We start from the raw sequence: 23,755 nt of genomic DNA, 5'->3' as shown, positions 1-23,755 counted from the left end.
AACAGTTAGTTTTGAGTTCTTGAACTTACAGTGCATTTGTATAGCACAATGACCTCTGATATGTCAAAAGATCAAGGAAAAAATGTATTTGCCTTTGTGGCTCATCATTGTGGTTCATCAACATGTGGCATGAATCCTTCATATTTAGTCTTTTACAGCTTTATGTTTTTGACTTTGTCATGAAGCTTGATAATTTTTTTAGCACTAGTGGAAATAAGTGTTGTAATGTTTGAAACGTTTGTGAGCTTTAACTGTAGGAAGTCTTCTGATCTTTAATTTATCAGATGAGAGAAAGATAAACAGATGAATGGGTTTACCCTGGCAACTTGCTTTAGGGGCACGTCTTGTGCCAAATACATATTCATTTGTTTGAGTTTGTAGAAATAGGTTTTTCACATTTATTTATTTATTTATATAGTGCTTTATACAATAAAGATAGTTGCAAAGCAGCTTCACATTACAGTAATAAACAGGAAAATAACAGTGTTATAAATTCAGCTGTGAAGCAGAATAAAAAAAGTGTCATTATTCAGCTCAGTTTAGTTCAATTATGATTAAATTCAGTTCAATAATAATAATTTCAAATGTTGTTCTCATTTGATAGTTTCAGTGCAATTAAATCAGTAATATTAGAGAATATTACTTATCACTTTTCCTATACGGCCTTTAATTTTGGTGACTTAATAACCCGACACAATGCAGAGCTTCAGAATGAGTTTTGAGTTTGTTTTCTCTCTTGTTGTTGCTGTAGAAATACCGGTATCAGGATGAAGAGACTCCGCCCCTGGAGCACAGCCCCGCCCACCTGGCTCACAGCAAGAGCGCCGAGATGCTTCACATGAGCGATAAGAACCTGGCGGCCATGGACTCCATGCACAGTTACGCCCCACACACACACATCTCACCAATAAAGGTACGGATATCACACGAATGCACGCATACATCTACACACACTCACATTTACACACACAGACATACACACACATGTTTGGTTTCCATGTTTAATGGGGACATTCCACAGACAAAATTATTTTATATTTTATATCTACCCAATCCCATCACTGAAAACTTTTTACATTTTCAAAAAACACCACTTAGTATGATTTATAAGCTGTTTTCCATAAAATGTCCCCCCAAAATTTCGGAAATTGCCATCTTTGTAGGGTTTACACACACACACACACACACACAAACACACACACACACAAACACACACACACACAGGTTTCCGTTTTTTATGGGGACATTCCATAGACCTGCATACAAATATGTGTTTTATTGAAGTGTAACTTTCTAGACGTTTCTCCTATTGCTTTAGATGCAGCCAGTTGTTAAAAAACAATAAGAATGTACCACTATTATTGTAGTATTATTTATACACTTTTAATTATGAATATTTTAAATTAGCGTTGATTTTATATTTTCAGTTTAAGTTTGAGTATTTTTGTAATGTGCTTTTGTAGTTTAAAAAAAATAAAAATAAATATATTTAATAAAATGTATTTTAGAGTTCATTTTCATGCAATTTTATACATATAATGTCCTGGAGACAGAAATGTCACCCATTCGGTGCAATGGCTCATTTCTACTTAACCTTTATTCTTATTTTAGTTTTAATTTTAGTCATTTTTTTGTACTACAGCTTTGTTAACAAAAATAAAAAGGCGTTTAACAATAACGACACTGAAAATGAATGTGGATAACATAGCTCAGATAACTTGGTCTTGGGCAAATACATCATATTTCAATCATATTTGGTATTTGTACACTTGAGTACAGTTGCAGCAAAAGCCAGAGGCTTGTATGCTCTCCATTTGATTTCTAGAAACAATTGTGACGTTAAGAGATGTCAAAATACATATTCACTCTAGGTTATCTGCAGTTCTCCTCTATGCAGTGTGGGTGTGTGTGTGTGTGTGTGTGTGTGTGTGTGTGTGTGTGTGTGTGTGTATTATCTCTGTTCTCATTGTCTTTGAGAAAATGTTCATGTTATCCAATTTTTATCCACATAATCGATTCGTTTGTGTGTGTGTTTCCATGCTCTCATGCCCTGGTCTACTGCACTATATTTCTCAGTGCCTCGTCTCTACTATTTATACTCTCCTCTCTCTCTGTGTGTCTTACTGTCTCTCCGTCTGACCTCTATGTTCATTCCCTGCATGGTTTCCCCATTTCCCTTGGCTTCAGTGGGTGTGTGTTTCTGTGTGTGTGTGTGTGAGTCATGTTGTGTGTGTCAGTTCTGCACACCTCTGCTGTGTGTAGGCTGATCAGACCCGTCCAAACACTCCTAGCTGAATCTATATTTATGTGGTACATGCTGTTCACTTTGTATGACACACACACACGCACACGCACACACGCACACGCATGCACGCACTCACACACACATACTCACACACACGCACACACACACACACACACACACACACATTTCGCATACTTTCTCTACACAGACTCACATACACAATTAATTTGTTAAATTTTTCAGTATTTATACAATATGTTCTGTATGCATGGAAGACCCAGAAGACCCAGATTGTACATTTGTTTTTTTATCATTTATAATACTGCACAATAGGCAGTAAGGAGTATGCTAGTATTGTCAGTCTTATGTGTGACATACTTTTAAATACAGAGACACAGGTTAGTTGTTGTGTTTCCCAGTGATTCAATACCTACACAACTACACTACTAATATTTTTAAGATATTCCTGTGATGCAAAGCTGAATTTCCACCACAAATCATTCTAATATGCTGATTTGCTGTTTAAGAGATATTTTTATTGCTTGTATCGCTGAAAACAGTTGAGCTGCTTCATATTTTGTGGAAACGGTGATACATTTTTTTCAGGATTATTTGATTAAATAGAAAGTTCAAAAGAATAACATTTATTTGAAACAGAAATTTTGAAATAGAAACACTTTTGAACATTTTAATGAATCCTTGCTGAATAATAGTGTTAATTTCTTTTGAAAAAAATACAAAAACACTGCGAAATATCTCCCTTTTGTCACATTATGTTCAGTTCATCTATGTTTACACGGAAACGATCTGAAGAGAAAACGCAAAAGTGGTGTTGCATTATCACTTTTTATTCTGCGTTTAGACGAGCGTTATGGGGGGAAATCTGCGTGCATATGGTGACGCAAGTGTGTGAAATTCTATGTAGTATGCACTCCAGGCGGCTAGGTGGCAATGTGAAGCACTGCCACACAACAACACCAAGTCCGCGCCTGCGTACAACCTTCCTTCTACTTCTCTCCCTAGTAGCGCGAAATCAAAACACAACATGGCGAAGCGAACAGCAAAAGCTGACAAAAAAGCTGACAGACGAGGAGGTGGAGTTATTGCTCCAAACAACAAATTACAAAGCCACAAAGCACAACGGGGCATGGACTGGGAGTCCTGCCAGGCAAAATATACAGATATGTCTAGCAGACTTTTGCGTTTTTACCCTTTAGATGGCAACGCGACGGTGGAGCGTTTTTAAGATTTCCACTCTGGAGGGTGGTTTCACTTTTTTGCGTTTTTAAGCTCCAAAAACGCTGTCGCCGTCTAAACGAAAGGAACATCTGATAAAACATTTTTACGTTTTCACCCGCGAGCGTTAGTTTCATTATCATGGACTTTTAGGTTGTTTTCATGTTCATCATGTGTTCCTTTCTTCAGTTTTCCCGCTCCTCATTATTAGTTAATATGTGTGTCAGCTGTGTTCTATTAATCATCCTAATTTGTGTTTGCTATATAAGTTGGTCCCTCATTCATTCTCTGTCAGATCACCGTTACCCTGCCTGTTTGCTTTCCTTGTGGATATTTATCATTAAACGTCGTGTTGGAACTTGATTCTTCTGTCTTCCTGAACCCATACGCGACAGAAGATCGGACCGCCCAAAATGGACGAACGGGCTAAGTTCGTCATCCTGACTCAGGAGAGCCATACCTTTTTTCTTTTGTCAAGGATTTTCTTTGTTTGGCCATCACCAGTTCCCTAGATGATGAGACCCTAAAGACCCTATTCCGGATCGGGGCAACGTTCCACCAGCATATCGACCTCCCAGACACCACAGGGCTGGACTGGAGGGAGACCGTCATTCGGTGTCTGGAGAGCATCATGTCCTGATTCAGGACCCAGCCAGACCCAGAGCTTCGACCCAGACGACCGTGGAGAAGTCACGAGAGCCCCCCGCAGATTGAGCAAAACCACCCACTTCGACGAATGAGCCAGAGCCCGAGGATAAGAGGCCAGAGCTTGCCATCGCCCCGGTAGTGTAGTCTCCGTGTGAATCTGACCAGGGGTGTGAGCCCACGACACCAGGGTTCGAGGAAACGGAAGGTGAGGACTGGCTGATGGATCTTTATGGAGACTTGTTGGTTCCCACCCGGTACCTGAATCCTTTGTGCACCATGAGAATTGTCTGGACAATATTCTACTAGTTTGTTCGGAAGAACCACTGTGTTTGGACTGGGAGCTTTTGTTTTCATTAACCTGCATAGACTGTGTCATTGTGACTGTGGCTTTAGCAAGTCTCCTCTCTCCGTCACCACAATGCTCAGTCAGTCCTCCAGCCCCATCGCTACTAGATGTCTGCAGCCCTGCGCCGTCTCTGGGATGCCCTGCCCGGACGTCGAGCCGCAGGTCATGCAATCACTAGTAGCGCCTGTCTCAGAGGATCCTGTGTTCGCCCTCTTCCCTCCGTCACGACCTGTCGGCTCCGCCCTGGCTCCTCCCACGTTCGGCTTCACCAGAGACCCTCAGCCTAGTGGCTCTTCCGGGTTCCCTAGTCCCACCGGCTCCCCCATGGTCTATCGTCACACTGCCTTCGGCACAGACTTTCGGGCCGTCCGCTACACTCTGACTCTCCACCACTTCGGCTGCAGCGGGTTCCTCCCTCCCGTCGGGTACGCCTCTGTCCTTGTGTACGCCTCTGTCCTTGGGTACGCCTCTGTCCTTGGCTACGCCTCTGTCCTTGTGTACGCCTCTGTCCTTGGGTACGCCTCTGTCCTTGGGTACGCCTCTGTCCTTGGGTACGCCTCTGTCCTTGGGTACGCCTCTGTCCTTGGGTACGCCTCTGTCCTTGGGTACGCCTCTGTCCTTGGGTACGCCTCTGTCCTTGGGTATGCCTCTGTCCTTGGGTACGCCCTCTGTCCTTGGGTACGCCTCTGTCCTTGGGTACGCCTCTGTCCTTGGGTATGCCTCTGTCCTTGTGTACGCCTCTGTCCTTGGGTACGCCTCTGTCCTTGGGTACGCCTCTGTCCTTGGGTACGCCTCTGTCCTTGGGTACGCCTCTGTCCTTGGGTACGCCTCTGTCCTTGGGTACGCCTCTGTCCTTGGGTACGCCTCTGTCCTTGGGTACGCCTCTGTCCTTGGGTACGCCTCTGTCCTTGGGTATGCCTCTGTCCTTGGATACGCCCTCTGTTCTTGGGTACGCCTCTGTCCTTGGGTACGCCTCTGTCCGTGGGTACGCCTCTGTCCTTGGGTACGCCTCTGTCCGTGGGTACGCCTCTGTCCTTGGGTACGCCTCTGTCTGTGGGTACGCCTCTGTCCTTGGGTACGCCTCTGTCCGTGGGTACGCCTCTGTCCTTGGGTACGCCTCTGTCCGTGGGTACGCCTCTGTCCTTGGGTACGTCTCTGTCCTTTGGTACGCCTCTGTCCTTGGGTACGCCTCTGTCCGTGGGTACGCCTCGGGTACGCCTTCTGTCCTTGGGTACGCCTCTGTCCGTGGGTACGCCTCGGGTACGCCTTCTGTCCTTGGGTACGCCTCTGTCCGTGGGTACGCCTCTGTCCGTGGGTACGCCTCTGTCCTCGGGTACGCCCTCTGTCCTCGGGTACGCCTCTGTCCGTGGGTACGCCTCTGTCCGTGGGTACGCCCTCTGTCCGTGGGTACGCCTCTGTCCTTGGGTACGCCTCTGTCCGTGGGTACGCCTCTGTCCGTGGGTACGCCCTCTGTCCGTGGGTACGCCTCTGTCCTTGGGTACGCCTCTGTCCGTGGGTACGCCTCTGTCCGTGGGTACGCCTCTGTCCGTGGGTACGCCCTCTGTCCGTGGGTACGCCTCTGTCCGTGGGTACGCCTCTGTCCGTGGGTACGCCCTCTGTCCGTGGGTACGCCTCTGTCCGTGGGTACGCCTCTGTCCGTGGGTACGCCTCTGTCCGTGGGTACGCCCTCTGTCCGTGGGTACGCCTCTGTCCGTGGGTACGCCTCTGTCCGTGGGTACGCCCTCTGTCCGTGGGTACGCCCTCTGTCCGTGGGTACGCCTCTGTCCTCGGGTACGCCTCTGTCCGTGGGTACGCCTCTGTCCGTGGGTACGCCCTCTGTCCGTGGGTACGCCTCTGTCCGTGGGTACGCCTCTGTCCTTGGGTACGCCTCTGTCCGTGGGTACGCCCTCTGTCCTTGGGTACGCCTCTGTCCTAGGTCACACCATCATCGCCCCAGTCCTCGGGTGCTCTGGCCTCCAGAACCTGCGACTCCGCTCAGCGCCATCGGCTCTTGATCTGCGCCTAGGGATCCATTGGCCTCGTCGACATCGGTCGTTCCCCAGATGCCGTCAGCCACCAAAACAACATCTTGGCTCCTCCCTCCTTCGACTCCGCCGTGGGCTGTCGGCACTGGGGAGCTCTGGGTCTGTGCCATCGGCCAACCACCATCATCGCCGTCAGGGGATCGTCGTCCGGCCCTCACCATCCTTTTGTGTTGTCTGCCTCTCACCATCCCTTCACCTTCACCTCGTCTTCCTCCAAAGCCCCCTCCGGCCCTCCCTCTGTTCTGCCACCTTGCTGAAGGGGGGCGATATGTCACATATGTTCACATATATGATATGTCACATATGTTCAGTTAGTTTCATTATCATGAACTTTTAGTTTGTAGCATGTGTTCCTTTGTTCAGTTTTCCCGCTCCTCATTATTAGTTCATATGTGTCAGCTGTGTTCTATTAATCATCCTAATTTGTGTTTGCTATATAAGTTGGTCCCTCACATTCATTCTGTTACCCTGTGTGTTACCATGTGTGTGTTACCCTGCCTGTTTGCCTACCATGTGGATATTTATCATTAAACGTCGTGTTGGAACTTGATTCTTCTGTCCTCCTGAACCCATACGTGACACCTGTGTTCCACAGACAATGAAAAGCCTGTTTCAGTTGACATGAATAATAACAGATTTTAATTTTTCAGTGAAAGTATTCATGTGAGAATCTTTTCTTTTTTTTTTTGTGTATGCAAATATATGTGAGAGATTAGTGATGCTTACAGAGAGATTGAAGAAATGGGGCAGAAAACAACACATTTCCCAAAACACTGACACACAATATACTTATGACATTAAGAATGACCTTGTAAATAATTTACCATGCATTAGGGACACTAGCCACCATTTTTAACTCAATCATATTAGTATCCACGCCAGATGATGAACAGTAATCCACTATTAGAGTGAAACATACAAACATGTGTAACATATGTTCTTATTTATGCATCTTAGCAGTTGGCTAATATGATTTGTGTCAGATCACTTTAGCATGAAGCTCATTTACATTCTTGTGTTCTGTGTGTCAAGGGCGTTTGGCTGGATATATGAAGGTCAGAAACCAAACCACTCCTCCTATCTCTCTGTGTGTCTCTCTCTTCTCTCTCTCTCTCTCTCTCTCTCTCTCTCTCTCTCTCTCTCTCTCTCTCTCTCTCTCTCTCTCTCTCTCTCTCTCTCTCTCTGTCTCTCAGTAGTACCATCTGTCTTCATGTGAAACATGCCTGTGAAACACAACACGCAAACTTCCACATACATCCCTTGGTTAACATTACTGTAGAACTTTAATAATATCACCACCAGTATCAGTGCATTACAAACAAATCAAAATTATCATGATCATTATCGGTGCTCATTATTATGGGTACAACCTTTTGTACAAAAAATATTTGATTTTGAATGCTTACTAAACTGTACAATTCAACATGGAAAGTGTACGTATTTTCAAAACATTCTGAAGACCAAATGTAATTGTATGTATTATAATAATTATAATATAATTATAGTAATTATTAAATTCTATAATTGATGCAGCTCAATCCGTGCATTTGTACATCACTACTCTTTTGTATTTAAACAAATATCTAAGGCAGTGAGTGTAGTTATTAATGAAGGCAGGGATTTGTAAGCATTTTTTTAATTTTTGTGTTACGTAGTATAATCTTGATATGGGATGTTATGATCCTATGTAAGATGTACAGTACATTTATTTTTCCTTATGTCCTAGCTGTATATTTATGTGATACATGCTGTTTACTTTGCATTACACACACACACACACACACACACACACACACACACACACACACACACACACACAGTACGAATCACTGTCATGTGGTCATATGACACATCAGATCTCCTGCATGCCTCCTTATGCTATTCCTGTTATTATTCAACCAGTTCAGAGAAGAAAAATAATTATGTTCCTCCTCAAAAAGCTTCATAACACATTGATTTGAATATGATACAGTGAGGCTGGATGAGGTTGCTAAAAAAGATACCTTTTGTTTTTTTTCTGTTAGTGAAAGGAAACGCATACAAAGACCAAGATAGATATTATTTCTAAAACAAAAATGTTAATATTAATATGGATACAAAATTGTTACCAGATGTTTTTTCAGCCTTGTGATGATATTTAGTATGTGGCTCGATATTGATTCATTTTCTCTGCGATAATTTTAAAATCAGAGAAGCATCACTACCAAGTAGATTCCAGATGTTACATGTACGAACTAAAATACAATCTAAAAATAACCAAGTCATGTTTTCCGCAGAGTGTTTTTCACTAAAACATTTGTACAGGTACGTACAAAAAAAATTTTGATGTCAAGAAGCAAAAGTCTACAATCTACATCAAATCTTCATGTCACACAAAGCATAAAAATAAGAAGCATAAAAATACATAGCAAATGCCTTAGAATTTACATTTTAATATAATTATGCTCATTTTCTTTTGGAATAGCGCATCCTTTTACAAAAAACATTGGGAGTAACCTTTAAATTTTGATTAGTATTTCTATTAGTTATGGAACAGAACTGTCTTATATTGGCTGCTTTTTAAAATGCATATATTTGGGTTCAAATGGGAAAAAATTTACTATGGACTCTGTTGAACTATTAAATAAGAATTTTAAAACTGATCATTTATTTCATTGGTCCACTTTAGACTTTCTACCAACTACACTTTATTTTGAAGGTCCGACAACAGACTTTCTACTGACTATTAGGCCACATTTACATTGCATGCTTCATGTGAACCAATTCCCGTTTTTCCTGACACAGATCGGATATGACCCATGAACATATAAGCAGGAAAAAAGCGCATGGATTCTGATATTCTCAGATCAGTTTCAGGCCTCATTCATATGTGGAAATAAATCGGATATGAATTGGTTATGTGTGTCTGCCATGTAAGCGGACAGATGAGATATTCCTCTGTCAATGCGAATCACATCATTGAAAAAGAGACGAATTTAGGTGGACACCAACCGTGATCACATGACTCTTCTCAATGTCTCAATGGAGGACGAATGCTTAACCCAATGTTTTACTGACCTTTAAAGATGGTCTGGAAAGCAAAAGCATGTATTATCGTTTCGTCTGCGCCCGTTGCAAATCAAGCAGTTTTTACTTCCTTTTCGGCCTAAGCGTTTCCGGGTCAGTGCGTCTACCTTGGGTTGTTTCGCCAAGTGTATAGTGTAAATGCAGATATCAGATATGGGTCACTTTTAAAAGAAGAATGTCAAAACAATGGTATAGAGTCAACAAATAGGAATTGGGCATCAAGACCTGCAGTGTAAATGCGACCTCAGTAATTTTGCAAGACAAGTACACATCAACTTATTCTACTAACCCGATCCCGAACAGTCTACTAATACTCTAATGTGAGTTAGTTGACATGTAATGCAGTCATAATGCAATAGCTGTGCTGTTGTAATCAATGAGTGTCCACCAATCAGAAGCAAGAATTCAGCCATACCGTATTATAGGAGACTGTAATGTGCAGTCACTCCGTCATCAGGGGTTATTTTGCAATTATGACTGGCTGACTGTACATAGTCTCACTTATTACTTAAATACACACCTAATTATTAAATAAATGGACAAAATATTCGAGTTCAGATGATTTTATAATGTTAGAACAAGTGAAGAGTATACGAGATTGGAAACTAGCACAGTCTTGAAGTCTGGTCACTTTTAATGGTCACTTATATAAAATATTTAACAGAGCAATCCTGCTTTTGACCAGTTAGAATGAGGTATTCTGATTGATCAGAGATGTATCCAATAAAATTTCTAAAGTTTGGTTTAATTAGTAACATTTTTATTGTTGAACTTCAGCACACCTCTGGAGTGTTTGACAGTAGTTATGCATCTGTGAATAAAGGAGTAGGAAATTGGAGAAAATGAGACGCATTCCTTTGGGAATCTTTCAATCATTGAGCTCTCAGGATGGATTTGGGTCAGGGATGAATCTCGAGGGGTTCAGAAGGAGTGAGCCATCATCCCGAAGCTTCAGGGAATGTGTAATAATGTGAGATTTTCATCTGCCTGTGGAGAGCTGTTATCTTCAGAGTTTATTTTTGGAAACCACAACATTTCATACATGTAAAGGATTTATCATGCGGGGAAGCAATACCTGAAGCGGTTTAATCACTCAAAACTGAGCAACATCGCCACCTGCTGGTACGGCATAGAACAGCGCTGGCACTTTCAGAACAGGGTTCCAAAATTCCATACTTTTCCAGACTCAAATTTCCAAACCTCTCTGTAGATTTTTAAGACCAAATTTAACATAAATGGTTCATACAGCATTATATTTGATATATAATCATCTGTGAATACTTTTATTTTTTTCTCTCTCGAAGTGATAACATTCGCTTGCATGATGAGGAGAAACTTAAAACACGTTGTAACCTGCATATGAAGAGTTCAGATGCAAAAGCCCCTAAGTGCCATCTGAAATTTTCTTCTAGAATGATCATTTTTTATCAAGCTCGTATATTTAAGTTCAATAATTTCACTTAAATGTCAATGCAAATCACCTATTAATTGTCATTTAAGTGAAATTATTTAACTTAAATATACAAGCTTTATAAAAATGATCATTCTAGAAGAAAATTTCAGATGGCACTTAGAGGCTTTTGTATCTGAACTCTTCATATAATTACACTGTAACAATGACACCTTAAAATAAAGTGTAACCAACAATTTTTTTATTAGTCAAAGAGATATTACAACAGACTAACAGGGTGGAAAGTGCATTTGAGATCAAGAATATCCTATAAATTCACAACCAACTAAAAAAAAAAAAATTAACACATTCTACTGTAAACTTTCTAGAATATTTCTTTGTAAAGTTTTTCATTTTGCCGGGGACATGGTAAACACACCAACATCACAAATTCGCTCCACGTTCACTTAATTGTCATAAAATGATTGAAAAACCTCCTCACTTTCTGGGTCTGTTCTCACTTTCCTGTTCCCTAATTTACACCCATTGCTAGAGATGCACAAACAGCAGCTTCCGGACTTTTCCGTCAGTGTCCTGTAGATCATGGAGTCTGTCCCTGTAACGGGATGCAGTTGCTCAGACGAGCCAACACTAACTGGGAATTTCTTTAAAAATATCAGATAATATCAATCACAGATTTGCAGCATTTTCTTATACCATGCATGTCAAATATTTACAGTTTCTGAATTCTCCAGTAGAAAAAAATGGTGTAAGAATGTAATTAAAGTCATTAAATACAATTATTCTTTCGCTAAATTCAGTTCATGAAATCTAAATTTTACAACAATTCTGTTTGATTCAAGTACATTTAGACTATTATAGTAATTATAAAACCATATAGTCAGTGTATTAAAGTACATTTATATTATTGCCGTAGATAGCAGATTCAATGCTTTATAATGCGTTATGATGCATCAATGCATGTTTACAGTTCACCCAAAAATAAAGTCATTTTCTCACCCTCAAGTTGTTCCAAACCTGTATGAATTTCTTTCTTCTGCTGAAGAACAATTGATGGACCCCATTGACTTCCACAGTATTTTTTCCCCCATACTATGGAAGTCAATGGGGTCCATCTGTGTCCTGACATTCTTCAAAATGTCTTCTTTTGTGTTCAGCAGAAACTCATACAGGTTTGAGGGCGAGTAAATAATGACAGAATTTTCATTTTTGGGAAAACTATCCCTTTATTTGTATCCACCTTGTTTTGCAACACAGAAGTAAGCCATTTTCTGTGAATGTGCGAGACTTCTGATTCATTAGCGAGTAGCTTGAAGAATAACCGGAAGCCTCGCAAATTCAATTACAAATGCGCCTTCTCTTTAATCTCTGATTTAATGCTTTTTTATCCTATTGGTTTGTTGTTGAGTTATCCGCCCTCCTCTCCTGTTTTTCTTTCTTTCACAGCCAGTGTTGCTGTCCTCCGGTCAAACGCCTCTGTACACGTCTGCGGTCTCCACACTGGTAAGAGCACTAACACTGCCCCTGCTGTCCGGGAGGCAGAACTGCACCTGTAGTCTGCAGGAACTGCTTGTGTTTGTGATCATTCAATCATCCTTTTTCATGCCATTTGATCACATCATTATAACCGTGGAAATATCTCACCCAACCAATCAGTTTTAATCCACATATTGCTGGTTTCTCATCCTTTTTTACTCAAAGGCCCGTCATTGTCCAACACAATAGATTTCCTACGTTATTTCTGCTGTAATTATGGCAACGCTGCTTGTTTTCAAGTTTTTTTGTGAACAGAAACTGGGAATGTTGATTCATTTATTTTGTGATTCTATAAGATTCAAGATTCTGTATGTTTAACTATAAAAATAACTATAGTTATTGAGGAGAAAAAATATGATTTCAGTTTACATCTTGATTTTTAGTATTTTAACCGTTTAATTATTTATATATATATATATATATATATATATATATATATATATATATATATATATATATATATATATATATATATATATATATGACAACTTCTGATAGGGAATGTGAATAAAATTGTTAATAATCAAGTCAAACTCATCATTACCATTTCTACAATGGTTACTGGAAAAAAATATGAATGACACTTCCTTTGTGACATTGTTCTTCACAGTGGCATTATCATGATTGTTTAATTGTTATTATCTTCATAAAGGTCACAGAACTGGGTCGTTGAATTGTCAAGTCAAATTTAAGTCAAGTTAATGTTTATAATATCTTCAGTATATTCATGCCTTATATTCGCATAATCAGGCATTTGAGATTTGCTGTGTAGTGTGTATATATATATATATGGCCTTAAGAGTATGTCTGTATGAAATGCCATGGGCCAAATTACATCACACACACACACACAAACACACTGTAAAAAAAACGGTAAAAATTTACAACCTGCAATTAAGGTAATTTCACTTTTGTGAATTTACATACTATTGAAGAAAATGAAGTTGAATATCAAAACTCAACAAGTAGAAATGACAGAAATTGTTGTTACAAGTTAAATGGATGCAAACAAAGATGGTGTTTTAACATAAAGAAATTTTTACTTTTTTTTTTTTTTTTCTGTGTTGCATCAATGTCAGTTTGTTTTCACAGTAGCTTCCTTCATATGTCTATATGGAATTTCTCTGTTGCCTGAAGTCATCATTTTCTCTGTGCTGTCAGACCCACATCAGCAAACTCATCACTCTGCTGCAGAGTATCAACTTTAAACACACACACACACACACAAAGTTTCAGCCTATTATTTCTGACAGCTCATATATCTGCCTGGAACAATGTTGTTTCCTTCTAGATCTGCTTAACGCATCTCACTATGATGCAAATATTCTTATAACACGTGTGCTGTGTGTTGGATGGCTAGAATTAAGGTTATATTAAAACAAAGTGCTAAATGCATCAACTAATCAACACTGTCAGATAATCATTTTTAATAATGTTCCTTCAGTTACTGGAGGAGAAAAAGAGTCTGAGAAAGATCTCAGTTTGATTTCATACTCCAATATACACAAATTATTAAAAAAATTGGCAATGATTTATTGCCATATACGTTAGGATTTTTGCTCAGTGTATTGACCCATCTTTCTCTTTCTCTGAGTTAATGTAGTGCCTTAAATGCTACTGTAGAGGGCGGTGTGCTGTCAGCTGTTCACTAATGGTCTGTCACTGTCAGTGATATCAACAGGAAGTGATTGGCCAAACCTGAGCTTATGCTTCAAAGAGTTACTTTTGACTGACATATCTACTTTGTTTTAGATTTTTCTTCTAAAATGCCTTAAAGGTTTTAAAAATAGACACAAATACATCAATCGTTGAGGCAGATAAAATTAGCTCTGGCTCTGGACTTCATATTTTCATCTTAGACTTTAGAGCAAATCTGAGTACAGTTTGAGACGTTGAGATCTGTTTTGAAACTCTAGGAAAAACTTGAGATTATTGGGATCGTTTCCTTATGTAAACAGAAGGAGGAGGCTTGATTTGCTCTCATGAAATTGAAAGTGCGATAGTGTATTCTTCCCTATTGTGACGTATATCTGAGTAAAACGGCTTCTCGAACAAGAACAAATGAAGGGCGGGCTTGATTTTGTCCATGGGGAGTGATTGGATGGTGGTGGTTTGCTATTGGTGGATCTCATTTGAGTGACAGGTTGCTCCACCCTCGCGCCAGTAAACACATCATCAGAAGAGAAGAGTTTATTTCTACTACTCTATAAAGAAGAAATGTTATGGAGACAAAATACTTCAAAATCTCAAAATTGACGAGTTAGTGTAAAAAAAACAATGGGTTCCCTTTCAAGGGAACTTGCGTTGCGTCGAGATTTGACGCTATGGGAACGCTTTGCGTGATGACGTCTTGAAGCACATGTAAAATCAGTCCAATGGCGTGGCGGAACGTCAGAGGCGGGTGACGTCACGTACCAGGAAACTATAAAGCCTGCCTGAAAACAGAAAGCGAAAGCTTCTGTGTCTTCAGTAGCGCTCTATGTGAATTTGTCCCGTTATTTGGTGTTGTCTGTCTATATTATATATATATATATTCAGTATGGCGAGCAAGCAGCAGTTTAGGTTGTGTGTGCACCCCTGCCCGCGTTATTTAACGGGTGGGGACACTCACGTCCTTTGTGTTGCCTGTTTGGGTGAGGAGCATGCCCAGTCAGCACTCGAGGGTGCTGGCTGTGAGCATTGTGACGCGCTGCCTTTGCGTACGCTCCGATCCCGCCTGGCGTTCTTCCAGAACGTTCAGGATCGCGTTCCCCAGGGCTCTGGTCCCGCCGCTGCCGAGCACAGACCTGGGGTTCACAAATGGATCTATCAGTGGATGCTGAGACGGGCTCTGCCTTATCTCAGTCTCTTTCTGATAGACCCAGTGCCTCTCATCAGGGTGTGGAAGCACGCGCTGCGGTTTCTTCCCCCCCGATGGAGGCACCAACACTGTAATTGTCCAGCTCTGAGGAGTTGGATGTTATTAGTGTTGACGCTGAGTCTGAGGATTCGCCACCTCAGTCTCATGTGTTCGAAGAATTATTAGAGGTAGTGACAAGAGCTGTCGAAAGACTATCTATTGAGTGGCCAGAAGATAGGCAGGACGTTCGCTCGAAGAGCAAGCTCGACAAACGTTTTCTGCCATCTCGTGCACAGCCTCAGCGCAGAAGCCTTCCGTTTTTCCCCGATCTCCACACCGAGGTGTCGAGATCGTGGGGGAAACCCATGTCATACAGAGTTTACAGTGCACAAACATCACACTACTCCACTATTTCCAATTATAAAGAGCATGGTTATGGGGAGATGCCGAAGGTGGAGGAGACGTTTGCGAGCTATCTCTCTCCAGCAACGGCATCTTCCCTGAAGGCTCCTATGTTACCCACCAAGCCAGTCAGAGTCACTTCTTCCCTGGTTAATAAAGCATATTCCGCCGCTGGTCAAGCTGCAGCGTGTTTGCATACCATGTCTTTGATGCAAGCCTACCAGGCAGAATTACTGGGTGATTTAGATGAGGGCGGGGGGATTGGTCCCGATGTGGTTTGCAAACTGCGTAGAGCCACAGATTTGTCTCTCAGGGCCACCAAGGAGACGGCTAAATCCATCGGCCGCTCTATGGCAGCCCTGGTGGCCACTGAGAGACATCTGTGGCTCAATCTCAGTAACATCAAAGATAAAGAAAAACATTTTCTGTTGGATGCGCCTGTTTCCACTTCGGGATTATTTGGTAATGCGGTGAATAGTGCTGTAGATAAGTTTCAGGAAGCTTCTAAACAGGCAACCGCCCTTCAAAAACTTCTTCCCCGCCGTTCTTTTTATGAGGCTGCTGAGCGGGAGCAGCCTCACTCATCTAAAAAGAGCGCTGAACATCGTGCCACTCAAAAACAGAGCGTGTCCTCCCGTGCTCCCCCACAAAAATCTCGGGGACACGGAAGGCACGCTCAAACCCAGCAGCCTTCGAGGGGTAGAACGGCTCTGCGGACCGTTATTACCGCCAAGAAGGCTGCTGGGAAAAAGTCCTGACTTCCGAGGACTCAGGACAATGAGGGTAGTCCCCCCCGAAGTGCAGCGGTCAACACCTCCTTTTACGGTGCCCGTCTCCCTTCGGTACCCTCAGGGGACCGTTCTGCCAACCCTGCCGCCTCCGGTGTTTCAGGGCGCAGCGGTCTCCAGCGAGCACATATCTCTAGGACCACCCGGAAACGTAGTGGCCTCGGGATGCCCGCCCCCTCTGAGGAGGGTGTTAGAGCAGTCCGTTCAGTCGTTCCCTGCTGGTGCGCCGTTACAGGGCGACGAACTGATTACTCAACAACAACAAAATCCAGAAGCCAGTCTCGAGAGACTGGTACCTCTAGTAGAATCTTTGACAGCGTGGAAGCTACTGCCGAATGTTTCTCGATGGGTCCTGCAGACCGTAGAAAAAGGGTATCAAATACAGTTCAAGAAACGCCCACCTCGGTTTATGGGGGTCCTACCCACAGTGGTGGACTCCGAGCAGGTTCTGGTCATGGAACAAGAAGTGAACACTCTGTTAGAGAAAGGGGCCATAGAATATGTACCTCCCTCCAACAGGGAATCCGGGTTTTACAGCCGGTATTTCATAGACTGTCAGCAACTACTTCAGACTTTACGAAGCTTTCGCTTTCTGTTTTCAGGCAGGCTTTATAGTTTCCTGGTACGTGACGTCACCCGCCTCTGACGTTCCGCCACGCCATTGGACTGATTTTACATGTGCTTCAAGACGTCATCACGCAAAGCGTTCCCATAGCGTCAAATCTCGACGCAACGCTCGTTCCCTCTTCAGGGAACCGAGGTTACAGTCGTAACCGAGGCGTTTGTCTGTAGTTTCTTGTCTTAATCTTATTGCTGTCTAGGAGAAACAATTGAGATGTAAAATAGATTTGACTGGAAATATAGGATCTTTCCCGTATGGGCGCGCACACACACACACACACACACACATGAACAGCACTCAAACATTTTAAACAGGAGGTTGAGACAGTGAGACTCTGGTGTCCATAGCAACGGAACTGCTGCTGATGATATTAACACGTTTGAAGTGCCAAGGAGGCAAGTGAAATCTTCCTAAGCTTCCATCTCTTTCTCCCTCTCTCACACACACACACACACACACACACACACACACACACACACACACACACACACACACACACACACACACACACACACACACACACTCGTTTTCCATTTCTAAATGACAGGCTGTAGGATGTGGTGAGATGAGGAGAAAACACACACACACACACACAGCAGGGTACAAGAACCAGCAAACACCGAACACTCATCCACAGAGAACATGGATGGGTGAGGAGTACAAAAGACTTATGTAATTATAGATAGATGGATAGATAGATAGAGAGAACGATAGATAGAAAGATAGATAGATAGATAGAATGACCGATAGATAGATAGATAGATAGATAGATAGATAGATAGATAGATAGATAGATAGATAGATAGATAGATCACAGTAGAAATGTCCTGGCATTAATTCCACATTTCTTTTGCCGCTGTAGAGTTAGCAGGAGACACTGGGTGAACAGACATTAGTGTTCGTTGAATCAAATTAGTATATCATCACTCTTTTGTACGCTCATGGCAAGGAGTAAAAAGCAGTTAGTGGGTGTATGCCTTAGTATGCATATGTGTGTGTGTGTGTGTGTGTGTGTGTGTGTGTGTGTGTGTGTGTGTGTGTTTATTGCTGCACTGGACACAGTATATGAACATAGTCGGCTCTGTTGCGTAACAAGCTCTGATGTCACTGGACCTTTAATTGGCTGCCGGTTTGATTTGCATATATACCTAATGGTAAAGCACAAATTGCTTTGTGAGTGTAAACAAGCAAAGTTATAATAAAACTGCATATGGGAATAGTGGAATTAATTAATTAATCATACTGTTCTTTTTTTCTAATAGATAAAGCGCTGAGATCATGAAAAACTAGAATTGAAGGAGAGGGAGATGTGATGCACTACAGGGGAAATGATGTGAGATGAGAACGAGAGGAGCTGAAGGAACGAGTAAATGATGGAAGTGAGGATGAGTCCTGAGGGAAATGGAGGGAGTTCATAACTGGCTCTTGTTTGCACACCCCTGATACTGTATCGGCCCACTCTGAAAGGTTCATTGGATTCAAAAGATTAAGAATAAACCAGTAGGCAAGAAGCAATTTCAAACTGATAATTCATTAAATGAATCACATTTTATTTATTGTGTTAAATGCTCAGCCGGGAACTCATTTCCAAATCTAATATTTGTTGGTCAGGCCAGTTTGTATTCTTAGAGAAAATAGGCTGGCATAGAAAAATGGCAGGAAGTTTGTTACAGTGATTTTACCAGGGTTTCAGTGTCGTTATGCTCATCGTGAACCTTTATCGTTGCCTGTTCCTTTAAAAGTGTGTCACTAATGGCGTGTCCAGGTGGCTAAACGGAGAGTGTTGGCATCAGTTCACCAGTGTGTGTGTCTGTGCCAGCCTGTCGTCTGTGTGCCAGTGAGGGCACTGAGAGGACACTGCTTTCCGTAATGCTTGCATGGACATCACCAATGATACACTGAACACTCATCGGCCACTTTATTAGGTACAACTTGCTAGTACTGAGTTTGACCCCCTTTTGCCTTCAGAACTGCCTTAATTCTTCATGGCAGAGATTCAACAAGGCTCTGGAAACATTCCTCTGGGATTTTGCTCCATATTGACGATAGAATCACACATTTGCTGCAGATTTTCAGACATGATGTGAATCTCTCGTTCCTCCACATCCCTAAACTGCTCTACTGGACTGAGATCTGGTGACTGGAGGCCGTTTGAGTTTAGTGAACTCACTGTCATGTTCAAGAAACCAGTTTGAGATGATTTGTGACAGCGTGTTATCAGAAGATGGTCATAAAGGACTGGACATGGTCAGTAATCAGACGGGATTAACTTTACAAGGGTAGATGGAGTAATGTCATTTTACCACAGGATGTCTGTAATAATAATGGCTAATTCGCACGGGATAAGAGATCTCAGTAAAACCAGCAGAAGTGGGAGAGTAACTCGATTTACGCATCGCCGTCACTCCTGTTGTCATGTGTGTATTACGTTGCTTCCTGATATCACGTGCGCAAACAACCTATATTTATATACATGGGCGTCGGAAGCAAAAAAAAAGTGGGTGGGTCCTCCCCCAGAAAAATGTTACTAATGCCATTTCATGTATTCTGATGCCTTTTAATTAATAAGTAAACTATCGCCTCCACATCGTGCATTAAATGCACAGCTATCTGTGGATTAACCTGCTGATACCATAGTCATTTGCCAGCATTGACAACTTAAAGCTGTTGTTGATGTTTGCAACACAATATTTGACTGGAAGGGTAAAACGGGCGCTTTTTTCGTCAGTTGCGGCTCGTTGAGAAATATAATGTAGCGATTCAGCGGAAATGGATTTTAATTCATTAGGGCATTCCTCAAGTGGAATGGATTTGACTGACGACGCTCTGAAAAGCGAACAGACAAATGCGCTAAATGTAAAAGTGAGTGGGTCCAATATCATTGGTCTTAAAAAGTGGGTGGGTCTTGTCCCACCCATATACAATGGTTCCGACGCCCATGTTTATATATATAAAACAGTTATGTCTGTTCGAACAATGTATTAATTAACTTTAGATTGGATTGTGTTGGTAATAGGCACTTACCTAACGCTAAAAGATGTTTCGTGCCTCTAACAAGTGCTTTCGATCTTCTCTCTGATCTGAATGGTGTGTGTAAAACACTTGAGTTTTGCCACAGACTCGTCCCGGCGTCTAGAACGCAACTGAATGCTTTTCAAGTGTCTCCATACTTGAAAAACAGTGGAAAACTACTTTTAAACAGGAAATGATAAAATATTTATGTACATATTTACAGTGGGTGTATTCGCACGGGATTAGTATTGCCTGAGGTAATTTTTCCGGACCTTTTTACTGAAGGTAAAAGTTGCCGTAATCTTTACTGACATTGTCCGTGATGATCCCTGAGATGCACATTCAGACGGGACTAAAATCTGAGAAGCTGAGAAGCTCTGGTAATTATTACTGTACCCAACCTCTCCATGTTAAACTAGTCCCGTCCGAATAGGGCTTAAGGATCAGGTGGAACTGAGAGACCCAAAGTGTGTCAAGAAAATATATAACACACAGTTACACACCAGCAGCCTGAACCGCTGATACAACGCAGGATGATCCACACTTTCATGTTGTTTACACTGGACCCTGACCCGACCATCTGAACGTCACTGCAGAAATCCAGACTCAGAGCAGTTGATGTTTCTCCAGTCTTCTGTTGTCCAGTTTTGGTGAGTCTGTGTGAATTGTAGCCTCAGTTTGCTGTTCTCATCTGACAGGAGCGACACCGGTGTGTGTCTTCTGCTGCTGGAGCTCTTCTGCTTCAAGGTTGGACATGTTGAGCGTTCAGAGAGTGTTTATTTGAGTTACTCTTGCATTTCTATCAGTTGAACCAGTCTGGTCATTCTCCTCTGACCTCTGACATCAACACTGCATTTCTCCCACAGAACTGACGCTCACTGGATATTTTCTCTTTTTCGGATCATTCTCGGTAAACCCTAGAGATGGTTATGTGTGAAAATCTCACTTGATCAGATGAAATACTCAGACCATGTTCAAAGTCACTTAAATTTTTCTTCCTCATTCTGATGCTCAGTCTGAACTTCAGCAGTTCGTCTTGATCATCTCCACATGCCGAAATACACTGAGTTGCTGCATGTGATTTGCTGATCACTGATTAGATATTTGTGTTAACAAGTCGTTGAACAGGTATACCTAATAAAGTGAATGGTGAATGTAAAAGTATATACACACACACACACAATGCTATACTATACCATATGAATTAATTATAACTATATACCGAACAGCCACCTAAACACCCTAGCAACCATTCAGAATACCTTAGCAACTGCATAATAACACTATTGCAACTCAAAACACCCGGAAGCCAGTTTTTCACAGGCAAGCACCACTGAGATTTTCTTTAGAAAATCTTGAAATGCAGCTTTTTATTTTATTTCCTCTGCTCTCCGTCCTATGCCAGCTGTAGGGACATTATGCGGCCTGTGTGCATGTGTGTGTGTTGTTCATGTGCTCAGGATTCACTCTTGCTCATCGCCCACCACAGGTTCAGGAAAGCTCTTTATGTGTGTGTTTGGAAGTGATTTGATTACCTTTTTTGCTACAATGATCTCCTCTAGGCACTACACTCGACACTCTCTACCTATTTTGCATTTTTTTCACCACTGTTTTACTAAAAAACTTGCTGTTGTGTGTGTGTGAGAGAGGCTTCTATGTCTATTCAAAGGTTCTTGCTCACTAATGAATGTTTAAAGTTGTCCCTGCAGCTCTGAGGTAATTACTGAACAGACTTTTGCTGAGACAAATGGTCTGGGGGATCCTCCAACGAGAGAGAGAGAGAGAGAGAGAGAGAGAGAGAGAGAGAGAGAGAGAGAGAGAGAGAGAGAGAGAGAGAGAGTGGGTGGTTGAGATGAAAATGGAGGCAGAGAGAAGGACTGAGATAAAGAAGGAGAGAAGAGTTGAGCCCATGTGGTTTCTCATTTAGGTGAGCCTTTCAACTCGGAGTGTCTTACGTAATACTTGTGTGTATGCACTGGAAAACGGTTTTGTGGTGAAATGCATTGTGGGGCATTTGTGTTTCCTTAGGTCAAAGCAGTTCAGCTGGCATGCAGTTTACAGTGACTATTGTCACATGACCTCATTACGTTGCATGTTTAATTCAGCAAGTGACAGTTATGATCTCGGAAATGCTATTTCACATTTTATGTTAGATTTTTATCACATTTTGTGCAAAAAGATTGTAACTTTTGGCAATATGAACAACTAATCTGTGAATTAGGTTTCAGAGTCTGAATTGTCCATTGTACCTAAAACACTAATTTGGACAAACTTTTGCAAAGGGTTCATACACTCACAGAAAACGTTAAATGACCGTGTCATTTATTAAAAGTGGATTTTTATATTTGGTCTGATCGAAAATCATGGTTTTGTTCAGTTTGTCTAAAACCATAGAACAAATTAAAATAAACTATTTTGTTTAAATATTATGTTCGCTTGACACCAGTGTTGATGTTCAGAACACTCGACAGATTCACTGACTGATGAAATTATTTTATTATTTTTTTGTACATAACAAAAAATGATGATGCATATTTTAAAAGGACACCACAACAAACATTGAAGTTGTCTTTATTTATAGTAAGTGAACTAAATTAAACATTGACTAGCAAAATATTTTTAGTGAAAATTCTGCTCTCGTTATAGCTAATTTAGCGTTTGTTTATGGCTAAATTAAGTTGTAAAAGAAATATTATATTGACCAACACTAATATTAATATATTAAATCAAGAAATATTATATTGACCTACATTAAAGAAAATATACAGATTAAGAATATGGTATTTATAATAAATCTTTTTTACTTTGTATGAATGTTTTTGTCTTTGCGAAAATAAAAGTGTTTGAATTTAATATTAAATCAAAATTTAAGGTTTGAACAATTTGAGCAGAACTATTTTTTATGGGCTCTGAACACAAGCTTCATACTGCTTCCCTTAAAAAATACTTTTCCATTTCAAATACATCCTTTGTTTTAATTTCATCACACTCTTTTCATCTTTCTCTGTATTTACCTTTGCGTCCATTAACCTCGGACCCTGCCATTATTATGCAAAAGCACTGTGCATCTATCAGATCCGCAGAGAGATTTCTGCTGACACTCGCGCCTCTTCTGCACCGCAACCCTCCGACCTTTAAGCAATATTAATGTATAAGGGGAAGCAGTTAAAAGCAGGTCATTATCATAGGTCTTATTTCCCAGAGGACATTTCTGTCATGCATTTCCAAGCTGAGCTGGATGATTCAGTCCTCTCTTGGAAAACTGGGTGTCTCCTCAATAGTGAATATGAACCAGTGTGATGATATGTAATACTCTGGAGTGCAGTCAGCTTCAATAGAATCAGGCTAAAGACATGCGCTCTCTGCAAATCAACCGGAAATACACAATAGAGTATTGCTGAGTATTTTAGGACACCATTACAGAAGTGCTGGGAAAGTACAGTGGGACACTGGTGGTTTCAGATGGTATTAAAGTGCTAGAGCGATGTTTGTGTTAGCCAAAACTAGTTCGCATTTTAGCACTTCCAGTTCCATCGTCCTGAAGTCAATGGGTTTTTGG

The 23,755-nt window shown here is 41.5% G+C and overlaps 1 protein-coding gene across 3 annotated transcripts in view; it reads left to right on the top strand.

Moving 5' to 3' along the window:
- The window catches only part of dlg4a (discs, large homolog 4a), a gene marked incomplete at its 5' end in the record, with an annotated part of 163,128 nt that overhangs the window by 78,099 nt on the left and 61,274 nt on the right, over positions 1 to 23,755 (top strand). For all 3 annotated transcript variants that reach the window (XM_084115411.1, XM_084115410.1, XM_084115409.1), the window contains 2 exons: positions 752 to 913; positions 12,444 to 12,500. In XM_084115411.1, the coding sequence (XP_083971537.1) occupies positions 752 to 913; positions 12,444 to 12,500 (219 nt within the window). The remainder of the gene's footprint in view (positions 1 to 751; positions 914 to 12,443; positions 12,501 to 23,755) is intronic.

The sequence above is a fragment of the Abramis brama genome, assembly GCF_963993115.1.
Source record: "Abramis brama genome assembly, chromosome: 5".
Taxonomy (NCBI): Eukaryota; Metazoa; Chordata; class Actinopteri; order Cypriniformes; family Leuciscidae; genus Abramis; species Abramis brama.
The sequence above is the reverse complement of the archived record's forward strand: the minus strand, read 5'-3'. Positions and strand labels throughout refer to the sequence as shown.